The following is a 12,092-nucleotide window of genomic DNA, read 5'->3' as shown; positions in this document are numbered from 1 at the left end:
GCATTTCATATAAAAGTATTCTGTATTTTTGTATGACAACTAATAAAGAAACTTGAAACTTGAACTTGAACGTGATATCCACCAGTAGGACGGCAGAGCCTCAGCGTTGTTCTGTAGCTCGCAACCGATGTTCTCCTTACAACGTCCCAACAGCCCAACAATTACTTGGCAACCTGTGCACTTGCTGGCACAACAGAGAGAGGCTGTTATATATCATTAGCAGTGTTTCCATCCCATCCTGTTACAGGTTCGGTCAGTGGTAGGTTGATTGATTGCTTTTAGAGAAGATCCACCAGTCGTCCCTTTCATTTCTCACTTGTTAAGGAGCCAAAGGTAAGATAGAGGATTGCTTTCAGTGTGTGACCGTCAGCAAAGCATGCGAATAGTGTGCACCCAGCCGTGGTCAAAATGCTGTGTTGTCTTCAGTTTGACTTATTAGTCCATTATTAGAGAGAGAGAGAGAGAGAGAGAGAGAGAGAGAGAGAGAGAGAGAGAAAAGGGAGAGATGGTCCTCCACACTACCCCTTACCCCAGTGCCTGCCTGCACTTCCTGGACGGCTTGTCCTGGAGTCTGGTGTTCCCCTGCTATTGGCTGCTGGACCGCCTGCTGGCCTCCTGCGTCGCCACCTCTCTGGAGAAGCGGCGGCGCTCCCAGGACCCGTGCTCCGCGCTGAGCCTGTGCTTGCTGGTGGCCGCGCCCCTCTACCTGCTGCTGTTCCTGGTCTCCCTGCCCTTCGCCCTGCTGGGCTTCCTGCTCTGGGCTCCTCTCCAGGCTGTCCGGCAGCCCTACATCTACACCTGCCGCAGGTCAGTAGCCCCCCCCCCCCCCCCGACGTGCTGGTCTCGGATCAGGTTGAGAGGCCCCCTATCTGTGGTCAGTAGCCCCCACGCGCTGGTCTCGGATCAGGTTGAGAGGCCTCCTATCTGTGGTCAGTAGCCCCCACACGCTGGTCTCGGATCAGGTTGAGAGGACCCCTATCTGTGGTCAGTAGCCCCCACACGCTGGTCTCGGATCAGGTTGAGAGGCCTCCTATCTGTGGTCAGTAGCCCCCACGTGCTGGTCTCGGATCAGGTTGAGAGGCCTCCTATCTGTGGTCAGTAGCCCCCACGTGCTGGTCTCGGATCAGGTTGAGAGGCCCCCTATCTGTGGTCAGTAGCCCCCACGCGCTGGTCTCGGATCAGGTTGAGAGGACCCCTATCTGTGGTTTTCTACTTTTTTATACGTGGACCATATATATGGGGTATATTAGGGCAGTGGTTCCCAAAGTCGGGGTCGCGACCCAAAGGTGGGCCGCGAGCAGCCACGGATGGGCCGCGAGATGATTTAAAAAAAATAAAAATAAAAATAAAAAAAAACATTTTTTAAATTTTTTTTTGTCAGGCCACTGAACTTAGAAGCAGGCCAGGACAGTGTTTCTAGTTGTATTCTAAAATTCTATTCTATTGTATTCTAAAATGTGACTATATGGTTTTATATTAACTTAATAAATAAACAAAAACGAAAAATCTACTTATTTCAACGAACATTTCAAACTAAATAACAGATTATGCACATAAAACGCTGAAAACAACCGAAGCAACAATAGTATTTTAATGAGGCTATTATTATTATCATTATTATTTTGCAACAAGTTAGCCCTCTCATAAATAGCACATATAAATGAATAACTAACTTGAACTAACTTAATAGGATTGAAGTGATATTTGGCTAAAAAAATCGGTCGCCTGGCAAAAAAAAAAAAAAAAAAAAGGCCAGACGATGTGCATTGGGCCGCGGCTCTCTGACGCCTTATTTTCTGGGCCCCGGCCTGAAAAGTTTGGGAACCCCTGTATTAGGGGAGGTATGTCGTTATGAATCCATGCAAAGGTATGTATTTTTTACGATATCATTGTCCACAATAAATACGGTGACAGAAGGAAGAGATGTGCCTACAAGATGATGTTGACAAAATATTTTTTCTTTGAGAAAGTATTTAATCAAATAATATATATTAAAATAATATTATTATTTATAATTAGTAGTAGTTAGTAGTAGTAGTTTATTCAGTCATCATCTCACACAATACATTATACACCATCATTTAACAATATTTGATTTTACAGTGACTGAAAAGGTACAGACTGAAGCATAATGCTTATATATGCCTGTCCTATATTCTTAACAAAAAGACTCCAAAAAGACTCCAAAACAATATTCTAAAAGAGAATATCAAAAAACAGTATTACATATTCACCCTTGTAGTTTTCAAAAATAGCTTTACAAACCATTTTCTTAAAAACCAAAAGCGAATTACTCATTCTTTTTTTTTTATCCGCTTTTTTCTCCCATTTTCTATATTTTCTCCCATCCCAATTTCGTATCGTCCAATTCAACCCTCCCTTGTCACGAACACTGTTTCTTGCCTCCCACAAGCCGGCTGCAATGTGGACTAAGTCATACATAGCACAAGTCCCCTCCGGTACTTGAGGTAACAGCAGTCGCATCTTTTCACCTGCGCAGCTCGATCTCTCAGTGGCGAGGAGTAACGCATGGGAGGCTCACGCTGCCCCCGACACTTCCTGATTCTACTGCGCAGGCGCACCAACCGACCTGTAGGAGTCGCTGTCCACAACGCCCGATCCCCACCCATCAGTTTCCCACCCCCTAATACGGCCAATGTGTATTAGTACGGACGGTCAGCTAAACTGAAAGCAATGTGGAGCGCTGGGACAGGCGATCCCAGCATCTCCGCATTCGTGGCGAGCGCCTTGCCCACTACGCCACGTAGCCGCCCCACGAATTACTCATTCTTAATCATAATCAAATAAATAATAATATTGCAGCAATAGTGGATTCAGGATTACGCATAAATACAAAACGAGCTGGTACTGGGCCCTGTTTCTCGTACCTGGTTCAACTAAGTCGATCAAGATGTCATTATCCAGATTCAGTTAACCCGATGTTTGAAGCCGGGATTTTCCTGTTCCTCGAAAGTGGATTCAGTCTCGTTAACTCGATTCAGACTTGAGACCCAGGCTAAGTGCGTGCGGCCGCTTCAGGTGAAAAGCCAGCACGTATCGATGGCAGAGATCCTGATTCTCTAACGGCATTGATTGATTAATTGATTTAAAACTTTATTGACAGATTGCAATACGGCTCAATCGCCTCGCCGACAAGTTAAATGCGTTATCTATAGGCTAATTTTAAGTCCCTCATTACCTCAATCAATCAGATTATATTTCTTTAAACTTGCCTGCTGGATTGAATAATCAAATGAGATCTTGCTAGCGAAAATAATTAGTTAAACTGTTATACAGAATTACGATACGGCTCTCTTACCCATTGATTGATGTATAGTCGATATTTTACTTATCTCCACTGTGGTCTAACGGATTGTTCTTTTGACTTTCACGCAGTTGACCGGGGTTCGAAACCCTAGTCTTTTCCTTCTTTTTGCAATATAGGAATAATTCAATTTGGTGCACGTTGAGAGCTATATAAAGAATGACATCCTCAATGCATGTAGATTTATAATATTTTAACTTAAAACCAGGCTACTTTGGCGTATAATCATTAATATTATATTCAAAAAAATTATATTGGAAACACGGGGTTTTGAACACCGGTCGCTGGGTTGGCAGGCTTGAGCACTACCGCTGGGCCACTGTGCCAGATGGGATAAATTCATTGTTTATACATTAATGAACGAGAGACCCGTGTTTAGAATATTCTTTATTTTGAATGAAGTTTTATTTCTTTATCCTCATTCATTAACACTTTGACTGCCTAAAAACGATTTACAACGTCTTTGCTGGCGATGCTAAAGTTGCCGGGGGACGCTGTAAGTCGTCTTTATATCAATATTTCAAAAATCTGCGATCTGATCCATAATGTACCTCCGCTGGCCTGAGAACCACCAGCAGGACCCACTGAGCTCTCTGGCGGTTCAGGAGCGCCATCTGGTGGCCGATCGCGCAACCGCTTAACAGGAAGCACAGTGGAGGTTGTGATATATGTCCGTATTGCTTCCGGCCACTCGGGATAGGTTCCGGCACTCTAGCTCGTCACACTACATAACGATCGATTGCCAATAACTCGATAAACAACATGATTTGGACGTATATACCATTATACAAGCTGGAGATGGACCGGGTAATAATATATCCCATAATGATAAAATTTCTACTCGACGATGATCGCCCAACGGCGCGCGGACACTGGGGTGAGTTTCAGCGTGTAACGTTACCGTCTTCGATAATAACTGATATTATCAACATTTGACCCACATTAGATGATTGGTATAACGCTGCCCACGGAATTATAAACGCCCCCTCGCCCATCCGGTCAACATCAGATGACGTGTAGTAACTTCTAGAAGTACGTCTAGTTGGAATTTTTTATATCGCGCGGATTGCCATCAAACTGTATTTCATCATCAATATAATGCATTTGGGGCTATATATCACGTTCTGGAGAAAGCTGCAGAAAGAGATGAAAACATACTTATACATTAGACCATACTTTACTATGAATATGTGAATGAAAAAGTTTAACGTTGCTACACAATGAACAATACATATAGGACTTTGAATGGGCCCTAATAATGGCAATGTAGCAATAGAATTTAAAAAGTTATAGCCCTGCAAAGAAGGGGACTTTCTCCATAGACAAATAGCGCTGGCAATCTATGGTATATCATTAATTTAACCCATGGCAGCCAAAGTGTTAATGTGACGTCAACGGCTCATTCAATTTCTCAAATCCGTCAAACAGCGCATCTCATCAGACATCTTAATCCCAGTTACAATTAAAATAACCACGTCATAATGTGTACATCGCACCGAGCGAGCGCCACGGTATATATAACGTGCATTATTTAGGACAAAGTGAATTTAGTATCAGCATTTTGGGTCTATTTTACATTTCAAAAGCCCCCTCTGGAAGAATGGAGCACAAAAACGTAATTCAGAATGGTATAATGCAGATTGTAGACTGTGGGAATAATTTCAGGAAACGGGCTGTCACTTTTTTGCGGGGGCGTGGCGATGGTTCAGGCTAACTTGAACTTAAACTCTGCTTTCGACCAGGCTCAAACTTTTGGATCTGTTGTCATGGTGATTTGGAAAATCCAGGTACGGGGAATCGGAAAGTCCGGCTTAAGTCAGAATTACCCCGAAAGTTATCCGGCTAACTCATTTATCCAGGTACGAGGAACGGGGCCCTGATGCTGTCCCTGTTTCAAATAATAATAATAATAACTTTATTTGTATAGCACTTTTCATACAGAAATTGCAGTTCAAAGTGCTTCACAGCAGTAGAAAATACAGGCATAGCGAGCATAAAAAAGATAGAGAGGTAGCAAGGTAAGGTAAATCGCAGTGTTTCACATTAGGATCTAGCATCCCAATAGGCCTCTCTGATTACGGTTTCATTCAGTAATACAAATTATAAAATAGAATAGACGGAGTAAAAAAGTGTGGTTTGATTCAGTTTAAAAATAGGCAATACTAAAAATAATAAAATAGAATAGTGTGATAAAATAGTTAAATAAAAATATACAATAACATTTACAACAATAATAACAAATAAACGGTTTAAATGTGGTTATTCTAATCCGTTCATCGCGAAGCCCGTTGTCGTGACCCCATGAAATGCCATTTCAAAACCGAACGTTTGATCGGGTTCGACTGTTCTGACCTTCATTGTTTTCCTCCAGGCCAGATAAGAGCCAGGCGGAGCAGGGGTCGGCGGGGCCGGCGGGGTCAGGGGTCGGCGACTGGAAGCCCCAGGGAAGGAGCTTCTGCTTCTGCAGCGCCAACGTGTGCCTGCTGCCCGACTCGCTGGCCCGGTTCAACAACCTGTCGGACACCCAGAGGAGAGCCCGCGAGGTGGGCCGGAGGATCCGCAACGGGGCCAGTCGGCCTCAGATCAAGATCTACATCGACTCGCCCACCAACACCTCCATCAGGTACACTGTAAAAAAAGAAGACAGTAAAGAAAAACGGTAAATGTCTGGCAGCAACGGTTGCCAAATACTTACTGTCAAATTACAGTAAAATCAAATTACATTTACAGATTACAACCTTTATGTAATGGTTAATATTTTGATAAAAGGTAATTAGCTGTATTTTTATGGCATTTACACTTAAGGTAGAAAAACAAAAGTAACCTGTAAAATAATACAGTGAATTTCCTGTGAAAAATACTCTTTTTACAGTGTAGACAACCAGAGAAAAGATTGAGCCATGACGTGAAGAAAAGAATAATAGACTGAGGGAGATTTTTATAAAAAAAAATAAAAAAAATTTTACACAACACACGTACAAATCACAGTAAAGGCAAAGTGTAAACATAGGCAAAGGAGTCCGTCTTCACCCGTAGAAAAAACAAACAGGGATGAGTTGGAGAGAAGGGGCAGAAGGAAGCACAGCTTATCTGGTCCTGCCCCTTTCTTACGATATCATAACATTCAAGAGAGAGCTTTACTTTAAGTACTTTAGTTCAGTAAAAGAAGAGCTATGGTATTATATGATAGGGTAGCGATACCTCAGTAGAGTAGTCTAATGCCCTGACTTTGCTCTGGTAAACATTTAATGACACTTAGCAGTAAGTAGTAATTCATCTTCTGTTAACCCTTTCACTGCCACACTACAGACTGTCTGTAGTGTGGTAGTGAAAGGTTAACCTTCTGTAGTGTGGTAGTGAAAGGGTTAACCCTTTGTCGTGTGGCAGTGAAAGGGTTAACCTTCTCTATTATCGCAGTGAAAGGGTTAGCCATTTGGTAGTGTGGTAGTGAAAGGTTTAACTGTCCTCCTTTTAACCTCCTATGATTTTCATTTTTGCTGCAGCACAGGAACCCTTTTGAAAACCAGCATTTTTGCTGAGTAGGGCTCAAAATAAGTTGAATGACCTTTTATGGTGTATGTATGCTTTTTTTTCTTGTTTAAATAAATGACATGAAAACACTAAAAACTAGATTTGTGTGTGCAAAAAACATATAAAATATAAAATATACTGTACTTCACTATCAGAGATAAAAAAAATAATAATAAAAAACAGGTTATACCTTCACTGATTAAAAGGGCTATAGAAAACATTGTTATGTAGAGTAATCTTTTTTATTGTTTTATTTTATTTTATTTATAATACATACACAGAGCTTTTAGAAATGTGCGGAATAAAAGTATTGCTCCCCCCCCCCAAAAAAAATACTGATTAATGAATTCATCATTTTAGAAAATATTGGCAGGTCCAAAGTGTATGTTGTTGTTGTTGTTGTTGTTGTTGTTGTTGTTGTTGTTGTTGTTGTTGTTGTTGTTGTTGTTGTTGTGTGCATGTATCCCCTCCCCCATGTTTGAAGCCATCAAAAAGTGTCCATCTTTCAAGTGCCTAGCATCCTCTTTGGCTGTCAGCAAGCATTGGCACTAAAATTTGCTACCAAACATTAGAGCTGCTATGTCAGATACCAAATACAGCTAAAACTAGTTAGCTATAGCATTCATTGTAGCTGAAATTTGATAACATGTTTGGTTCAGCGCTAATGCTAGCTAACAGCAAAAATGGAACGCTTTGCATTGTGGGGTAGATTAAGAGGTCTGGGGCTATTGATGTCCATTAATATTGATGTCCATTAATGAGGGCAGCCATACACTTACCCTTACAAAAAAGTATCATGGTAGTTCAATGGTAATTTCAGTTTTACCGCCCATTGTATGAATAATTTACCATGATACTGCCATGGTAGAAGTCGTGTATCACCATGGTACCACTTTTACTAAATCATAGCGTGGTATAATCCAATTTAAACCATGTTACTGATTATTATCTTGAAATACCATGGTAGTTTTTGGGGAAATGCCATGATACTTTTGTGTAAGGATAATACAGTACCCCATTAGTAAACAAGTAATTGTCTTTCTATCCATCAGTGCGGCGTCCTATAGCAGCCTGGTCACAGGGTTCAGACGTACATCGTCTCTGGACCAGCGTCCAGACAACACACACACTACCAACGGCCCGGCCGACCCAGAGACTGACTGCCCCATCCACCCCTCAGGGGCTATCGATTGCCCCGTGCACCCCACCACGGGGGACCAGGGCTCCTCAGAGTGCCCCCTCCATGCAGACGGAGCAGAAAACACATCCGACTGCGCCCTCCACACAGCAGGGGATCACAACAGCTCCGACTGCGCCCTCCACACAGCAGGGGATCACAACAGCGCGGACTGCCCCCTCCACACCTCAGGGGATCACAACAGCTCGGACTGCCCCCTCCACACCTCAGGGGATCACAACAGCTCGGACTGCCCCCTCCACACCGCGGGAGGGGCTCCGGACTGTCCTATGCACACCCCAGGGGCACCGTCCAGCCCATTACACCATGACTGTCCCACGCATGGGGAAGGGGCCCACACTCATCCCTGCTCTGACTGCCCCCTCCACACCTCAGGGGTCCAGATCAGCATCAGTGCCCCGGAGCCGGACCCCCAGGACGAGGAGGCCGAGACGGGGAACCACCGGCCGGGGGACGGCGCAGGAGACACGGGCAGCATGACCGCCTCCCGGGAGTCCCTGACCCGCTACCACGGAGGGGGGAGTGACGGGGTGGGAATGATATCCTCCAACAACATCCTGTCCCACGTCCCGCGGACGTCCGTCTTCAAGCGGCCGGGGCGCAAGCGTCGCCACGGGGACGACGGCTTCGACCACGAGATCTCCGCCTTCTTCCCCGCCAACCTGGACTTCCTGGCCCTGCAGGAAGTGTTCGACCACGGGGCGACCACGCGGTTGCGGCGGCAGCTGCATCGCTACTTCCCCTACGTGCTGAGCGACGTGGGCCGGTACGGCTGGAAGGGCTGCTGCTCCATGTTCAAGTTCCTGAACAGCGGGCTGCTATTGGCCAGTCGATATCCAATCCTGGACGTGCGCTACGAGTGCTACCCCAACGGGAGAGCGGAGGACGCTCTGGCTGCTAAGGGAGCCTTGTTTGCCAAGGTAAGATGGTTGAATATTCACACACATTATATCTAATCCTTGCCTAGGAAAGTAAGCTAACTGGAAACTAGAGGATTCACCAGCCCTGACATTAGCTACATCCAGCAGTGAGTACAGGACAGGATGTACGTCCCTGACATTAGCTACATCCAGCAGTGAGTACAAGATAGGTTGTACATCCCTGACATTAGCTACATCCAGCAGTGAGTACAAGATAGGTTGTACATCCCTGACATTAGCTACATCCAGCAGTAAGTACAAGATAGGATGTACGTCCCTGACATTAGCTACATCCAGCAGTGAGTACAGGACAGGTTGTATGTCCCTGACATTAGCTACATCCAGCAGTAAGTACAGGACAGGTTGTACAGTATGTCCCTGGCATTAGCTACACCCAGCCACGAGTATAGAACACAAATTGTGTGTTCATTACTCCCAGCCCTCCTGTCTTGGAAGAGTGAAGTTAATGCTCGATTGCACTAGAGGACAGGTGTTGACAAGGTGTTGGATCATCAAACCCATAAAAAATTTGAATATACACTCTGCTAACAGAATCTCTCACACAACCAAAAACAGTACAAAAAAGATGATAAAATAAATGATCAGAAATGTAGCTTCAGAATGTTAGTGTTCCCATGGTGCACCTGATTGTCATACTGTAGCACCAGTATGTCATGGCGACAAAATAATCTACAATACGTCTCATTATGTGAGCATGAAAAGGCAGAAAGGTCAGCTTTTCACCGGTGAAGTTTTTGCCTTTTTCACTGTACCTTTTTTCAAAATGTTTCTAGGCGTTACATATAGCAGACAATGGGGTTTAGCTACAGGTCCGTTTTCCTACAATCATCCATTCACTTGTAAAGGAGATTTGGTTCCTGTTCTTGGAGTTGTGTCAGTGCTTTCCCTCTGTGCTGTGGCTCCACAGCGTTTTAGCCGGTCTCAAATTTGCAGTAATTATATATCCTGTGTAATCTGCATCTCCACGCACGACTGCTTTTTGAGAGAATGTTCCCCTTTAGGACCGGAGGTTTTCAGTCCAGTAATGGCACAAAAACACGTCTGAACACAGAGGCTATCGCAGAATTATATATATAATATATATACTGTATATATTTTTTGTTGTTGTTTGCTTGTTTTTTTTTGTGTGTGTGTCAGAATAACTCTTTGAATTCAACTGGAGGATGAAAAGGCCCCAAAAGGAGGTTTCCTTCAGTACTTTCACTTGGTTTCGAAGGGTCACCGCAGCACCGCGTCTCCCTCGTAAACGTCTCCGCGCTCCAATCGCAACGAGCCGCCGTCTGAGCCGAGTGCAAACCTTGTCATCTGCGAGGCCGTTATCTATGACTTTGGCAACGCGGTAATTTAACTCTGCCTGGTAAAGTCCATTTATATCAAATTAACTTAATTTAGAGAGAGAGAGAGAGAGAGAGAGAGAGAGAGAGAGAGAGAGAGAGAGAGAGAGAGAGAGAGAGAGAGAGAGAGAGAGAGAGAGAGAGAGAGAGAGAGAGAGAGAGAAGGATGAAGGGTACAAAGGGCTTTGATCAAAATAGATGTAACGTGTCGTATTCATTAAAACCTGATCAAATCCAAATCCAGAATCATATTCCTCCCCAGGGCACTGTGGCTCATACAGCTCCCATAATGACCCCAGCACTAGCTGCTGTTCATGGTCCCATAATGACCCCAGCACTAGCTGTTCATGGTCCCATAATGACCCCAACACTACATGTTCATGGTCCCATATAGACCCCAGCACTAGCTGTTCATGGTCCCATATAGACCCCAACACTAGCTGTTCATGGTCCCATATAGACCCCAACACTAGCTGTTCATGGTCCCATATAGACCCCAACACTAGCTGTTCATCTGATTCCTGGAGGCTCTGAGCAGTGAACCTGCATTGTATCTCCCCCTTGAGTTAAAAAGGTGTAACGTTATACTTCTATTTCAATGGACAATGGTGGAAATTAATTCAAATAAAATACTTGTCATTGTATTGCACAATCCAGGTCCCTGGCCTGCTGTTTCATCCCAGTTTCATCCAAATCGGCCTTGTAGTTTAGGAGATTTGCTGTGGACACACAGACATACTGACAGATACAGACAGACACACCGGACGGATTACATTTAATTGGCCTGTGTGGGCAGCAGTGTGGCAATTTAAGTATTACAATCCCTCATTATCCGTCTGTCTTTATAATGAGAAAATACAGCAGGAATGTACAACATCACTCTCATGTTCATGTTGTTCACAAGGGCTCGCTCACAGCCAGTGAATCATGCTCATATTGTTACGCTAAAGGGAGCAACCATAGCAAATATTTCATCCTACAAGTATCTTGGGCTATGGTTGGATGAAAAGCTTTTTTAAAGTGCATATTGGAAACCTCACAAAGAAACTTAAACTAAAACTTGTTTTTTTTCTTTTGCAACAAACAATGCTTTTCTTTTAATTGGCTACATCCAGCTTGTCTGTGATGAGCGTGTTGTCCGTCTTTATGTTTATGTTTGAGAATCTGGTTGGTTGGTTGTTGGTTGTTGGTTGGTTGTTAGATGGTTGTTGGTTGTTGGTTGGTTGGTTGATGGTTGGTCGGTTAGTTGGCTGTTGGTTGGTGCATAGTAACAAACCCACTCACATAGCACTGAAATTATAGAGGAATGTGTGTGTGTGTGTGTGTGTGTGTGTGTGTGTGTGTGTGTGTGTGTGTGTGTGTGTGTGTGTGTGTGTGTGTGTGTGTGTGTGTGTGTGTGTGTGTGTGTGTGTGTGTGTGTGTGTGTGTTAAGGCTGAGCCCGAACCCTGTTTTTAGGGTTAGGGTTTATCGAACGAACGTTCGAACGTTCGTTTTTTTAAATTTTTTAATAAAATTTTTTTTTTAATAAATATTTTTTTTCATTTTTTTAAATAATAATTTTTATTTTTTTATTGTATTATTATAGATCCTACGGAGGGCGGCATTGCATAGTCTATTGGTGAAAAACATGTTCTTTACAGTGGTGGCTGTTCATGTAAACATGTAATTAAACAAAGCACTCTCAAGAAAATAAACAAGCTACTGCATCAAAAGTTACTACTTATGATAAACAATAGCCCTTGCAGTCACGTAAGGGGCTAGA

General features: G+C 43.7%; 1 protein-coding gene across 1 annotated transcript in view; it reads left to right on the top strand.

The window, feature by feature from the left end:
* Nucleotides 1-485: 485 nt before the first annotated feature.
* Nucleotides 486-12,092, top strand: part of smpd3 (sphingomyelin phosphodiesterase 3) — a gene marked incomplete at its 3' end in the record, with an annotated part of 62,791 nt that continues 51,184 nt past the window's right edge. Inside the window, 3 exon segments of the mRNA XM_084334988.1 lie at nucleotides 486-807; nucleotides 5,697-5,948; nucleotides 7,909-8,974. Of these exon segments, the coding sequence (XP_084191114.1) occupies nucleotides 506-807; nucleotides 5,697-5,948; nucleotides 7,909-8,974 (1,620 nt within the window). The 5' untranslated portion in view covers nucleotides 486-505.

Source organism: Notolepis coatsorum (assembly GCF_963971535.1).
Source record: "Notolepis coatsorum genome assembly, chromosome: 18".
Lineage (NCBI taxonomy): Eukaryota > Metazoa > Chordata > Actinopteri > Aulopiformes > Paralepididae > Notolepis > Notolepis coatsorum.
This window is presented reverse-complemented; position numbering and strand designations above follow the sequence as displayed.